Source organism: Neocloeon triangulifer, unplaced genomic scaffold (assembly GCF_031216515.1).
Source record: "Neocloeon triangulifer isolate White Clay Creek 2 clone unplaced genomic scaffold, ASM3121651v1 ptg000017l, whole genome shotgun sequence".
Lineage (NCBI taxonomy): Eukaryota > Metazoa > Arthropoda > Insecta > Ephemeroptera > Baetidae > Neocloeon > Neocloeon triangulifer.
In genome coordinates this window covers 7,775,418-7,790,605 of record NW_026775559.1, presented here as the reverse complement: position 1 = coordinate 7,790,605, position 15,188 = coordinate 7,775,418, and the positions used below count along the sequence as shown (strand labels likewise).

The 15,188-nt window shown below is 32.6% G+C and overlaps 2 protein-coding genes across 3 annotated transcripts in view; both read left to right on the top strand.

Moving 5' to 3' along the window:
* The first annotated feature begins 673 nt into the window (after nt 1-673).
* Nucleotides 674-3,758, top strand: LOC132203175 (uncharacterized). The gene is made up of 10 exons (XM_059630745.1): nt 674-838; nt 1,392-1,496; nt 1,720-1,839; nt 1,986-2,081; nt 2,286-2,396; nt 2,499-2,597; nt 2,654-2,681; nt 2,767-2,825; nt 2,885-2,999; nt 3,127-3,758. The coding sequence occupies exons 1-10, from the start codon at nt 725-727 to the stop codon at nt 3,351-3,353; spliced, it is 1,074 nt and encodes a 357-aa protein (XP_059486728.1). The 5' UTR covers nt 674-724; the 3' UTR covers nt 3,354-3,758.
* Nucleotides 3,759-8,842: 5,084 nt separating this feature from the next.
* LOC132203676 (transcription factor GATA-4-like) overlaps nt 8,843-15,188 on the top strand; it is a 22,321-nt gene continuing 15,975 nt past the window's right edge. For both annotated transcript variants that reach the window (XM_059631596.1, XM_059631597.1), the window contains exon 1: nt 8,843-8,919. The gene's annotated coding sequence lies outside the window, so the exon portion shown is untranslated. The remainder of the gene's footprint in view (nt 8,920-15,188) is intronic.

The following is a 15,188-nucleotide window of genomic DNA, read 5'->3' as shown; positions in this document are numbered from 1 at the left end:
ACAACAAGCCATTTAATGTCAATTGGAGTTTGTATTTATTTTTTTCTGTTATATCAGTTGCAAAGTTTATTTAGAGGGCAAAACAATGGGTTGGCTAGTTTCCAAATAAGCTTCAATAATATGCTCAGATAATTGTTAGTGTGCGTGTGTTTTTAAAAAATTCAATAATATGGCTGTCATTGCTGATAATTATCCTTCTGGGCACAGTCAGAGTTAAAAATTACCCTTTCTGAACTCAACATAACCCTGACCTTTCTACTTAGATATTTTCATTGGAAATCCCAGTTATCATTGGCTTAATGATAAAAGGCGCACATCTTTCCTGGTTGGTCATTTGTGAATTTGAAGTGTTCATTTATTGTAAAGATAAATAAATAATAATAATGTTTTATAATTTTTTGCAATAACAACAAGCCATTTAATGTAAATTGGAGTTTGTATTTTATTTTTCTCTGTTATATCAGTTGCAAAGTTTATTTAGAGGGCAAAACAATGTTTTAGCTAGTTTCCAAATAAGCTTCAATAATATGGCTGTCATTGCTGATAATTATCCTTCTGGGCACAGTCCGAGTTAAAAATTACCCTTTCTGACCTCAACATAACCCTGACCTTTCTACTTAGATATTTTCATTGGAAATCCCAGTTATCATTGGCTTAATGATAAAAGGCGCACATCTTTCCTGGTTGGTCATTTGTGAATTTGAAGTGTTCATTTATTGTAAAGATGCAGAAGAAGAAAGAAAGAACGATGGGACGCTTGTTATGTTTTTTGTTCCTCCTGGCAGTCCTGGCCTCCACCTTAGCAAACGAGACACAGCAAATTGACACACCGACTATGGTAACAAAACGCTCAAATCGACCATGCCAAATAATTTTCACATTTCTCCCAATTCAATAAAATATAGGGTGTCAGCTAGTTACACGTACAATTTAAATTTTTTTTAAAACATTCAAACATATTGTCAATTCTATTATGAATCAAATATTCTCTGGCGTTTTTTTAGACACATATTTAAAAAAAAGTATATTTATCAAGCAATAAACTTAACTTCTCTTACATTAAATTTGAGATCAGATGATATTTTAGCTGCACTTAAAGTATTGAACAATAATTTGCATTTTTTAAATATGAGAGCACAAAAATTGTATGCTTCTGGAAGTTAGCTTTATTTAATATATAAGTTTATAAATTATAACTCATTATGTATAAATAAAATATAAACTATCATTTATATTGTGGGACAGAGATTTCCTCCCGAGCTAACCATGTTATTAGCTGGAAAGGACATCTCTGTAGGTAAATGTCCCGCAATATAAATTATTAGTTTAAAATTAACCCAAATTTTGCATGTGTTAAGATTGGTTACCAATTCATTTGAAACATTTTCAAGAACCAACAGACATCAGTGGAGGAGGTGACAGAATTAAACCCAGCGCTGGCAGAAAAGCCTGAAAATTTGAAACTGAGCTTGTTGGCAAAACTTGTATATGAACAGGTGAAGTTTTATTTGAGCGTTCCAAATATGTCTCCATGAGGAAACATATTTGCCCCAATTCTGTGAAACTGAAATAAGCATGGCAATAGAGTCAATTGTGATTAATTATGAATAAATTATAACTGAAAGAAATCATAGAAAAATATAAACCATCATCTGTGAAATTTAAATATTAAAAATACCGTTAATAAAATCTTTAAGCTTTGTATTTATGGTATACCAGGTCCTGGAGGAAGAAAAGCTCGCTGAAAAAGAGAAGGAGGAAAGGATTCAAAATTTTCATGAAATAAAACGGAAGTTAAACGATTTGGAAAGATTCTCTGAGGAAGGACACTTGAAAGCAGTAATATATTTCAAACATTCTACATAAAATATATAATCCAGCTAGATATTAAAAAATTAGATTATAATCACATTCTAATTAATAATTCCAGCTATATTCTGATTGTATTTTACCATTTTGTAAATAAATTTGTGATCACTTTCTAGATGGAGCAAAATAATAAGAAGCTGGTGAACCAAGGCAATATGACGAATCAGAAGTTGACAGATTTGATCAAAATCATTGAAATAAGCCACCGACAGGTTAACGCTGATAAATTTATCATTCATAGAACTTAAATGAGATTAATTTTGATGGTTAAAGGGTGATATATTTATGAACAAATAGTTTTAGGTAAAATAATGATATTTTCATAACGGCACAAGTTTCTCCACCGTGATGATTGACAATAAATTTTGACAACTTTTAAAAACGTTCCCTAATTACTTTCATATTTTTCTTGTTAGACTCTTGCACAAAATGAGAAGGTGGCAAAAGATAATCGGGTACTCATGGTGGATAGTTTGAACATAACAATCCACAAGAGTGTGGCAAGTCTCACCAAAGAACACAAGCAGGTATAAGAATCTACAATTAAATTTTGCTATAGATCATCAGCATACAAAGATTTTTCATTTAGTGAATATTTTAATGACAATATGTGTCTCCTTACACCACAGATTTTTGAAAAATTGGAGCAGGTTGAAAATAATTTAAAGGATGTTGCTCAAAAGATGGACGAAATTGCAAAACTCACAATCAGTGAAAACCGCACAAAGGTTCAAACCAAATTTAATCATATGATTTTTTCAAAAAATAACCATTATATTTCCAGGTCACAAAATCAAATTGTGATCGAGCTCGTAAGTGTAATTTTGATTTTTGATACAATTAAAAAAAACTTTCATTTCCATGCATGCCATATTATATTGATAATAAAATTTTCAGGTTTAGCAAACTTGCAGAATCTGCCCAATGGCAAAAAATACTTCTTTCATCATACTTCTGTAAGTCAATGCATATTTTTGCTCTCGGTTTTTAAACAGACCATTTTCTCTTTATATAGTTTGACTGGTTCCGGGCCCATGATACTTGCAACAATATGGGCCTTCGCTTGGCAACCCTCAAAAATCAAGAAGACATTGAAGAGGTTTTCAATGCAGGGCGGAATATTGATAAATGTGAGGCAATATTGAAGTTACATTAATCCCTTAAAAATGCATATTTCAATTAAGAATTTCCTATTTTATAATTTTAATTAAGTCTAATTTGAATACAATTTTTATTTACTTTAAAAATTTATCCCAGGGTCCATTTGGTGGTTGTCTGCAAAAAACCAAGGATTTGGGGATCAAATGGACTATCGTTGGCACGATCAGACCATACTAGATATTGACAGCTCACTTTGGTACAGCTATGCCAATAAGAGAAGTGACTGCGTTCATTTAACTCATAGTGACAACGGAAAATTGAACAGCCTGTCATGTTCCATGGAACGGTCTTTTGTCTGCGAATTGCCAACTGAATGCTATTGAACGACTTTCAGGCTAAGTTTGTATGAAGGATCCAATCAAATTAATTTTATTCACCTAATGATTGTTCAGACCACGTTGAACAAAAGAAAAAAAATCCTAAGTTTTGAGAAATTTTGATTGAAACATGAAATATTATTTGCAAAGTTGGGTTTCAATGCAAATATTTGTCCATGCAATTTTTCGTTTGTTTTTTTAATATCTTACTTTTTGTCTGGGTGGTTTTGTAAGTTTTGGTAAATTTTTACAAATTTTCAGCCTTTAATTGCACGGGCCGGGTTGATGATTTTTGCCGTTTGCGAATGATTGATAATCAATCCAAAAAGGGATCATGTCATTTTGTCATTCCTTATCTTTCTACATATGTAAGAAATTAACCAAAATAAAATACGTCGCTTTTAAAATAAATTTTGGATTTCTGTTTTAAGTTATAATTATTGACGTATAATGTATAAAAAGTAAATCTATCAAATTGTTAAACCTGCATGCAACAAATTCTTCCTGCAATGCTCAACTAAAGAATGCAGCGACGATCTTTGGTGCGGCCGAGCAGGTCTTTCATCTGCGGCGGGCGGCGGCGACTTTTACACACAAAAGGAGAAAAAGAGTTGTAGGTTCAAATTCGGATTTATTGTGGCGCCTCGCGTACTTTGGACCAGTTTCATTCCACGCAGCATTTGACATTATAAAAAGATCTGCCCTTGGGGGCCGCGCGGGCAGGCCGGCGGGAAGGCGCGCGCAGCGTTAATGGCTGCAGGACCACTTTAAAATGAATATGAATTAGTGACGTCATTGGCCATTTAAGTGTGTCTACCTTGTTGTTGTGTGTCGTTAATGTAATATCCATGTCTGCTGCCCTGCCCCCCGTCCTCCCCCAATAAAATTAAGTAAGAATGATTCCGCCGCAGACAGGCCGAGAAGAGTGAGTGCAGCACCGGCCGGCGAAAGAACACCGCGGCATCGAGCGCGCGGTAAAGTGCTTTTAAATAAATTGTGTGCGACTTTAAATGTGAAAATAATAATTCAACCTTTGGCTAGCCGCGAATAAGAGTGTGTGTGTGTGTGTGTGTGTGTGCTCGTCCCTCTCATGCATATATAAAGAGAGGAGACGATGCTGCTTAAACTTATAAATAAATGCCTCTTTTTCTTCTTTTCTTTCTTCTCTTTATTCGAGAGAGAGGAAATCGATGCGAAAAGCCGCGACTCTTTCTTGGTCGCTCGTTTTCTTTCGGGCGGCAACACCTTTGAAATTTTAATTTTTACCTCTCTTCTGCCGAGCCTTTTATATACTGCGGCTAATTAGGTGCGCCCGGACAAATGGATTCAAGTCGAGAACACGAGTGAAGCTAATGGCCCAGTCATTTATTAGGAAGATTTTTGCAAAGTTTTTTTCCACACTAATTCGCAATTAAGAATTCACTCCGAGTGAAATTAAAGTGCACTGGAAAACTGAATCGGTGTGATACATTGGTGTTATGACTGTTAAGAAAATTTATTTTTATTGCAACAAGCTGGCGAGAAGTGAAAAAAAGTTGCAAATTTATTGGTGCAACCACCAGACAATCTCTGCCCATAAATAATATATACACAGTAAAGGAGTTCTGCATTAAAATTGGGAAAAATAAATATTTCCCAATTGCCTAGAAAAATAAAGCCTCTTGGAAACCTTGAAATTAAAATTTAACAAGAACTAATGATTAATATAATTTTAATTAACTTGGAATTTCGTTTAAATGGTAATTATTGTATTATTTTTGTAATGAATGAATTATCACCTTTCAGTTAGGATTGATTGTAAGTTATAACGTCAGAATAAATTAATGAATAATTAAAGGATATTGGATGATTTTTGTGGTCAACATTTTAAATGCTATGTTTCTATGTAGAAAGAATAGATTAGGATTATAATTAATTTTCTGTTTGAGCTCATCTTAATTTAATATCTTATAATATATTGTACGGTTAAACTAAATTATATCTTCATCTTTTTTATAGCTTAACATCATAATTTAACAACTTACTTTTTGGTTTTATGATATTTTATTTTGTTAGTGAAATAAAATAGCTATTATAATTATTATAACTTACAGGTATAAAATGGCATCAATTGATTGAAAATTGTTAATATTGTTCATTTGTATACAAATTATTATACAGTTACATTGTTTACATTTTATTTTTGTCAGCGATTAATTTAAAAAATGAATTGTTGGACAAAACGGCACCACCACTAGCATAAGTATATTTTGATAAAACTTCCGAGTTCCGAGACAAAAACCCATCCGCCACAATGAGCCTCGGTTGACTAAGTTTTAGTTGTTATCAAGGTAGGTCTTGCAGAGGGTGGGAAACTGTTCTGATAATGAACAGCAAAAATTAGAATTAATGTTTCTGAAGCATTCATTTGCATAAATTAATTTTTTCTGTAAACCATTAAGCAAATTTAAATAATGATATTTTGAAATTCTGATCAACTTGACTTGTTTTATTTGCCGTGATTTCCTTTGTGTTGCACCAATAAATATTATTTGCAAAACTAAATACTTAATATCATTTCCTCTTTGTGCACAGAGCGGGAAAAAGGAGATGAAAACAATAATAAGATTAAAACTACCCTGGTGTGCATCCTTGAAGAGATGAATCGCTGTTAAATTTTTAAAAATAAAAAAAAAAAAAATCCTTATATCTTTCTTTGCTTAAGATAATATCAAATGGAAAGAAATCTTTCAGCTACAAAATTGAGAGCGAGTTTCCAAAATAAAGTTAAACTAAGCAGCTCCGTGAGCGCCTCTGTTTTCCATCATCAAATGACGTCAAAAATTCAGTGGCTGCACAGGAGCTTGCATACAACTACGCACATATTTAAATTTAAAAAGTATCAAGCGCGCACACATGTACATATAATAGCGCAATACGACGAGCAGCGAGTCTCTGCTATATAGGCTGAGTGCGCGCGAGAGACGGACGGTCCAGCAGCCTTAGAAAAGAAACATACCAAGCCACATTTTCTATAATGGATCTCTTGAGTGGCTTTTTAATGGGCCTGAAACCATCTGCCACTAATAGTTGGTGAGCAATGCACATCTTTTCTCGGGGTTGTCAAGTGCAACCCGCCGACCGGCCGGCCGCCGCGACTCCACATTCAATTTGGGTTCCCAGACCCCGCATGCGTTTCTTCACTAGTTTCCCTGTGAGCAAGAGAAACTTTTTCTTGGGGGCTACTTTTTTGGGGGAAGGGGTTTTGGTTTTCTTACTAAGTGAATTACGTGCTTGAAGTGTCTCTTGAGGGATTACTGACCTCAAAAAGATAATTTCATAAAATAACAAATTGCGACAAAAATTTATCCAAAACCCTTTAATTTGTTTTGATTAATTTCTTATGAGTAAAAAAAATTTGGAACAAAAAAACTAATTACTATTTGAAAAAGTATATCTATTTTAAAATTTAGAGAGGGATAAACAATACAAAAAAAACATGATAATTGTGATTTTGCTATGTGATATTACTTCAATTTATATTGAATAATATGACAGTTAATACAATATAGTTGTACTATTCAAAGCATTGGAACGTCATAAATTTTCTTGGTGCTTACCGGATGTATCTTTCCCAACCTCGCAGGGTCTCTTGGGAGACTTTTTTACCTACATCAATCTTATTTTAATGTTTTGTGCTAATTTAATGATTTCAATACAAACTTAATTTTGGCAGATTTTTTCAATCGCGTTTAGGTGCAATTTTATACTTTGCCAGCGCACCACGTTGTACTTTGTAAAATTAACGTGAAACAGCTTTGTCTAAAGCAACATTTCAAATAGCCCAAATGATAAAGCGCACAGAATATTTAAATACTAATCTATCTTCTGAAAACGATAAAGGTACCTTGACCGTTCCTGCGAGTTAATTGTGCACTTATTTGCGATGTTTGTTTTTAAATATATAATTGTTGCATCAAATGCATCATACACAGATTGCTAAATTCTTATAAAAAAATTTTTTAATCCAGCAAATCAAAATAGTTAAAACCACTTTAATAATTAATGTTTTGGATGAAAACAAATTCAAAATGTGGTTTACGCAAGATAAATTGATATAATTGAGTGGAACAATAATTACTGGGAATTTTTAATTTATATCCACGAATGAAAATAATAAGCCATAATCCATATAATAGTAATGCTTAATGCATAAAAGTTAAATGATTAATTACTTAATATTTTGCCAGGACAATTAAATAGGGAATCATTTATTGTCTTGTGCCTATCTGTTTTGATAAAATCTTCGTAATACTCTGAATTTATAAACTCTTGTTCATAGTTAATTTCACTAATTTAAAAATGGTGTACTATAAAAGTTACTAAATTTTTGTCCTCGGCAAAGATAATAAATTTCGATAAGTGTTTTTGCCCTTCAGAAAATTCTTTTGTTCAGGGGCGATTTAGGCAATTTACTGACAGATATGACCAACGGAAAGCCTACTTTACAGAACTTCAACAATTTTCTGTCCCTATAACATTTAAAGTTTAATCGATTTGTGATTAAGAAAAACTGTTTTAATTAAAGAAGTTTTATCACCACAGTTATTTTGGAGTAAAGATTAAAAAAGATTTAATACAAATAATATTATTTAATTTGGCGCAGCGAACAGAATCCCAAATATTAAATTTATTATACATAGTTAATCAAAAATCAAACATTAATGAAACACATCACGTTCTGACCCTTCGTCACACGCACTGTTCTAAATTATTTGTCAATTTATAATATCTAATGGATTCCTCATCATTATCAAAATAAATTTTAATTTAATTTAAAATAAACTACCCAACATTTTTGTATGTAAATAACCATTGACAACTGTAAACATAAACATGCTTTATTTCTATTATTATGAGAACAAAAAAATACAAAATAAAATTACTTTACAATATACAAGCAATTTTGATGTAAATTGAAATAATATTACTTTAATGTAACAAAATATTTATATTAACTAAAGTAAATTATACTGTACTATAAATTAAGCAGTATAATAATAACAAATAAACCTTCTTTAATCTCAAATTAACTCATTCCAAATTGTCAAGGTTGTGTTGCCTGGAATGCGCCTAGACACAAAAGAGGCAATGAAACGACCCTAGTAAAAAACACTAGACGCCGGCGAGCGGAGTGTCGCCTCGATTGCGCAAAGAAAGGCGAGAGTTGGAAAACAAACGTCAGGTCGCGTCTTTTACCTGGCGCGGCTCCTTCGGAAAAGTCCGACCGTCCGTCTGTCGGTCTGTCGGTCGGACGGGAATAATATTTTTTTTAAATTTCCTTTCCCCGCCTCCCCGCGCGCTCTGATATCAAGCGCAATTCGAAATTCGCCTTCGGTGGTTAATGGGAGGTATTCGATCGCACCTACCCGTCCAATCGTATCTCGCAGAGGCGGTGCCTTTGGCGCGGGGCCGCTCGCTGCGTCTCGCGGCACCACTTCTCGCCGCTCGCCCGCAGAGTCTCCGCGACCAAACTCCAGACCTCCGCCACGCTGCATGACTGCTCTCGGCTCCCGAAAACACCTACGCACCGGTAAGTCATCTAATCGCGAAAATCTCGATCGACCGATAACCCTTTTACTTCGGCAGACGATGCAATCAGCGCAAAAAGCGTCGTGTTGAATGGAAGGGGTAGTATCCAAGTTGCCTTTATGTAGTAATTATAATTAATAATTAATAATGAATTAATTGCAAGTTTCCCTGTTTATTACTTTTTTTTCATTCTAAATTTTCTGTAGCAATATGTTAACAACACAATCATTCAAAAAATTTTCTTTAGAAAATATGAAGAAAAATTAAGAGTCTATAAATATTTAATCGAGAAAACGGCATTAAATTTATTTTTAATTTTATTCAACTTACAATAAGTAGAAACTTTGACACCATATTTTTCTACTTTGGTCTACTTTAAAATTTTTCTGCGGAATTAATTTCTATTAATACGTCATATATTAAGTTATAATGAGACTTCGGCAACATAGAAAAACATTTTGGATATCCAAAACTTTTGGAAATCGAATGTGTTTAAATAAAATTAACATATAATTTCTGATTTTGAAATTTCTTTATTCACAAATATTTAAAATTGTTGTGCATGCAGGATCTCCTAAAGAATATGAATCCTTTGTCGATTTGAACAGATATTTTATGACAAGTAAGTCATCCTCATTTAAATTCAAATTTTCAAACGTTTCACGTTTCTTATTTCTTCAATTTACCCATAATAGATTTACCGCCCTCCTTTTCACTTTAGAAAAACCATTTAATTAATAATTTAATTTTATTATTTGGTAACATTTATTTTATTTGGACTTCCAAAAATAATTCAAAATTAATTGTATTTTTTAAAAGTTTTGATGAGCTAAGTATAGAAAGGGAGGATTTTAAAATCTAAAGTGCTTAATAACTGACATAATATCACACAAAAAACTAACAAAAAATTTAATGAATAGCGATACGGAGTTAAGAGTTTAATTTTTTTATCATTTTGGGTTCAACTTTATTTGGCAGCTGCCTTGCTGCGGTTTAAAAATTATAATTTTAAGGTATTCAAGAGAGAGTGGTTTTATAATTATTTAATTCGTTGTTACTGAAATTTGCAAGGGATGAATATTAAGATTATTTAGTACTTGCAGTATACTTTTTTCACTGGAATAAAGTTATAGGCCAACAAAACGTACGGCGTGTGGCAAAATCTTGCCTTCTTTACTATATCCTTTTAAAACAATCTATACAGAATTGATTTTAAAAATTTATGTAACTTCCAATGGACAAAATTGAAGCCGCACAGTAAAAAAACTGCACAATAATTGCAACTTTTAAGTTGGGGTAGTTTTTTCAGCAGAATGATAAAGTTGAAAACAACTTGATACTTGTGCGCACAACTGCATATCACATAATGTATTTAGTATCATACTTAAGATAAAGCAAATGTTTAGACTTTCCCTTTTGTAAACTTTATTATATCTGCCGCGTACAAATGTAATTTAAGCTCTCGGCGGAATATAAATTAGAGCTTTACATCGGTTTTAGTGATCATAAATTCGAGTAAACGCTCTGAGTACTGCAGAATGCGACCGCGAGAGCATTCGACTTTCAATTCAAAACCAATAAATTAACGCGCGAAATGACTCCATGCATATGTGCGGTTGATTGCACTCAAATACCGCAGAGATGGAAAATTAATATAAAAATGCGAAAGTTGAAAAAGGAATATATGTAACAGATTCAGGGAATCTATGATTGTGTCAGAATGATTGTTACATAAAAATAAGCCAGCCAGATTCAATTTAAATATCTCAATTTAACTATAATGTCGTTGTTGTATACTTTAAAAGTTTATAATTTAACAAACATTTATGTTATAACTTTAATAAAATGATTAAATTTATTTAGAATAAAATATATTTTAATTTTTATTATATATTAAATGCATTAATAAAATAATTACCTTGAATTTAAATTTAAAAATTAGTATTATAATGTAAATTCAAAAGAAAAAAATTGTTTTATATACATTTTTAGATGCTTTTCTTCTCTTACATCATTCCTGCCTTTAACTGTGAAGTTTATATCATTAGATGATCATTGATGATGTTTGACTGAACGATTATTATAGCATTATTACTCCGATTTTCACAAAATCTTTCTATAGTTTAAAAGCTATAATGTTAGTTAATATTGATTAAAAAACGCATATAGTTATGCACTTATGCTTTCGCACATGCATGTTATATTTTTAGCACAACACGCACAATTGCAGAAGATTTGACGCGTTGCATTCGAAAGTGCAGATTGCATTTTACTCTATTAAGGAACAAATCACGCCGATCGCGAGCATATAGAAAAAACACGCGCATTATAAGTTTTTATATCCAGCGTGGAATTACAGTCTTTTCGCGCGCGCGTTAAATGATAACACTATCCTCACAACGGGCGATACATCAGGGAACTATAACTTATTGCATGCCCCTATCACTCCGAGTCAACCAGTATATAAATTAATAAGGCGGTGATAAGACAGGCAAATGAATTCAGCACGTCATGGGGGCGAACGATCAGAGCCATAACGCACTACAAACGTTTTTGTTCATATTCCCTGCGCCGCGCTTTTATGACAATAGTACGTAGGGAGAAGATTGCAAAAAAATTATCAAAACAGACTTCATTAAAATTTGATTCAAAGGGATTTTGTCAAGAATTTATAAATCAGTTTTTGATGATAATTTTCTGATTGATAGTTATAGAGAAATGTATTTTGTTAAAAATGGGATGGGGTAAAAAAATGCATTTTTCTTGAATTTGTGAAGCATTTTGTAAATTTTGAGAGGCATATAATGAATTGAATAAAGTATATCAAAATTCCAAAAACCTCCGAATTTTTAGATTTATTGTAATAATTTTGCCTTTAATTCAAATAAAGCAATTAAGTTCTTGATTTAAAAAAACATCCTGTGTTAAAATTTCTGAGTTTCTGCATGAAATACATTTGACTTTGTTAGAGCGAGCAAGCTAAAAGGCCTATTTATTTTAGAGGAACTGTTGCCAGCAAAGGCGCACTGATAGTGACCTGAAAAATGATAAAACATGCACTCATTCAATTCTCCTCGCGGAACTGCTGTTTGAATTTAGTCCGCCTATTTTGATAACTCGTATCTCTCACCTTTGTTGCTTTCGAGGCGATTTCTCCCCTTTATTTTATAAGCTTCCTACTGTTTTCTTTTTCTTAAATAGTATTAGCACTATAGCGGAAATGAAATTTTAAAGGCAGAAAATCAATAAGATTTTAAGATTTTCTTTGCTCAAAGATATTTCTTTTTGCACATAGACTTAATTTTAATTTTTTTAGTATATATTATATATTCAAAGGCATATTAAGAGTGAAATTAAAGAATATATAGTTCGGCAGAGGAAATACCATATCGATCGAGAAATTTGTGCAAACTAATTATTTCATACAGATTCAAACTAGATTAACTTAATTAAATCAACCATAGATTGAATCTGGTTTGAATGTATAGATTCAGAAAAAAAACTATAAAATCTATGTAAAGTATAAAATGCTTCTTCAAAAAGTTTCTATACCATTTTATGAACTGTCTTTACAGATTCTTAGCACATTATTATCCTGCGAAAATTTGCCAAAGTATTTCACCTGCGGTTGTGAAGTGTTAAAAAATTCCAATTTTGAGGTTTTTTTTTTAACCACAAAGAGACCAATTTCTTATCGATTACTATAAATAACATATTTTTTTTTAATTAATTCCCCCCCCCCCCCCTAAAATACATAAATAACGAAAGTGTAAATAGTAAGAGAAAAAGTTAAGAAAACTTAAATTTGGATTTATTCGAGTTACATCTACACAATTAACAATGTGATTTTAGATCGCACTCTTGACATTTCCACGCAGACTCGACGCAGCATATTTTCCGCATCCATGCTGGAAATGCAAATCGGAGAACAAAGCTCGAGCAGCATTTATTTAACTGGTGGGGAAAAACGGCACGAATGAGAATTCATTATGCTCGTCGTGCAGCGCCATTTAAAAATAGAGCTCGGAAAACACAAGTCGTACACACACACACACACACACGCCGAGAGGGCCGTAAATAATATATCAAAGAATTTATTTATCGCGGTGGTGATAAGAGTGAGCTCGCTGCTCCATGCTGATATACTCGCCGCGCGCATAAATATAAATACCAAATAATATAATAATGCATTCTCTCGTGTTTTATTCTGCCCTCTGCAGCGCGACTGTTATTATTCCGAGCGCACGCAATCAAACACACACGGAGAGCATTATTTTCCGACATAAATTTTACAAACTCGCCGCGAACTAGCGTTTCCCGGAGCCCAGTATATAAATATTCATAGTGCGCCGACAGAGAGAGAAATATGACACGCGGTCCTCTATTGCGGCACCGCAGATAATTCCCTTGTTCTGACAAACCAAGATAAGCCTTTGCTCAATTTTCTCTCTTATTTATTCGCCCTTTCATGCGCTTTGCCATCAAAGCAAACGCGATCGTGAAACAAGAGCTATTCAACCTTTTGAAACCGCCTTCACTTTATTCCATATTTTTTTTTTCAAATAAAATAATTAAAATTTGAGATTGCCATAATACAGAATAAAATATAATTCTTTAAGGCTGAAATATAATGGTAAATTCCTCTTACAGAATTGGATCCCTCGATTATAATTAGCCTTATACAATCTTTTTGGTCTTAAAATTTAAAACTAATATATATAATATATCCTCTTTAAAAAAGATTATTTTAGCAATTTATTAAAGCAATATTTACTAAACAAATAATTTTTTAAATGTATTTTAATTAATAATTATTTTAATCATTACAATATACTTCATTGATAAACTTATTTTTCAAGCATATAATACATATTTATGCAATCAAATTATATAATTTTCCAGCAATATTTATTTAAAGTTTTCGCATTATACAGTTCAATTCATATTAAGTCACCGCTTGTGATTTAACACTGTAGAAGCATAATTCCATAATGACAAACTATCGGGGCTCTCAGGTGTCTTATGCAACATAAATTCCTTCTTGTGGCCATTTATAGGAGACCGTCACCTGAAGTAAACTTTGATGATTTATTTAAGGAGCTGCAAAAAAATTATTTAGAATATGATAATTGCGTTTTGCTTGGTGATTTCAACTGCAATTTTAAAGTGAGATCTAATCTCCTTAACAATTTAGAGTCACACATCAATCATTTTGGTGTTAAAAGACTTCCCATTGAAGATACAAATATTTCTTATAATGCAGTAACTACAATTGATGCAATAATGGTCTCCCCTGAAGTCAAATGCGGAAGATTTGGAAAAATATTTAATTCGCTGTCCCACCACCTTACTCTTTATGTTATAATCGAAGCTGAGCTTCCAGAGTGCTCAAGCGAATACAAATTTATTAGGGAGTTTGCCAAAATTGATCGCAATTTGCTTATATCTGAAGCCACTAAAATTTCTTGGCACGAGGTTGCTGAGAATATGTCGATAGACGCCAGAGTAGAGTCGTTTAATAAAAAGGTTATCTCACTTTTTGATAAAATAGCGCCAAAGAAAAAAATAAAGATAAATAAAAAATTTCATCCGAAGCTTCCAGCGAATGTAAAATCCTTGATTAAAGATCGTGATAAGGCAAGAAGGAGAGCGGAAAAAGACTGTTCAAGTGCATCGTTTAATATTTTTAAGTCGCTCAGAAATAAAGTAAAACAAATTATTTTGAATTTTCAAAAGTCAGTAATTTATAAGAACTTGGAGCAAACTTCAGGCTCTAAGCATATGTGGAGTAAATTGCGATCTCTTGGACTGGTTAAAGATAAATCGCGAGTAGCTGAACTCTCGCAAAATTTGGACGAGCTTGTGAATGACTTGACTGTGAAAAGATCGCCTAATGTATTAGATAAATTAGATTATAATTTTTCAATTCCTCGCAAGATAACGGGTGAAAAATTTTATTTTAAACATGTAACTCCATTGGAAGTTAAACTTGCTCTGAAAAGTATAAAGTCGCCAGCTGAAGGCACTGATAGTATTTGCAACAAAATGCTTTTGAATATTGTCGATATAATTCTGCCAACACTTACGTTTATTATAAACCTAGTGCTGCAAACTTCTCATTTCCCAGCTATCTGGAAAAAAGCAATTTTAATGCCACTGCCAAAGGTTCGCTGCCCTTCAAGTAGCTCTGATTTTAGGCCAATAAGTTTATTGTGTGTCACCTCGAAGGTCTTGGAAAAAATCGTTTTTGATCAGATGATGGATTTTTTA

Bases quoted from the DNA above. Each gene is read 5' to 3' on its own strand.
- LOC132203175 (XM_059630745.1), top strand. From the start codon at position 725: ATGCAGAAGAAGAAAGAAAGAACGATGGGACGCTTGTTATGTTTTTTG. The intron at 839-1,391 runs GTAACAAAACGC...AACATTTTCAAG, and splicing joins AAATTGACACACCGACTATG to AACCAACAGACATCAGTGGA. The intron at 2,598-2,653 runs GTTCAAACCAAA...TTATATTTCCAG, and splicing joins TCAGTGAAAACCGCACAAAG to GTCACAAAATCAAATTGTGA.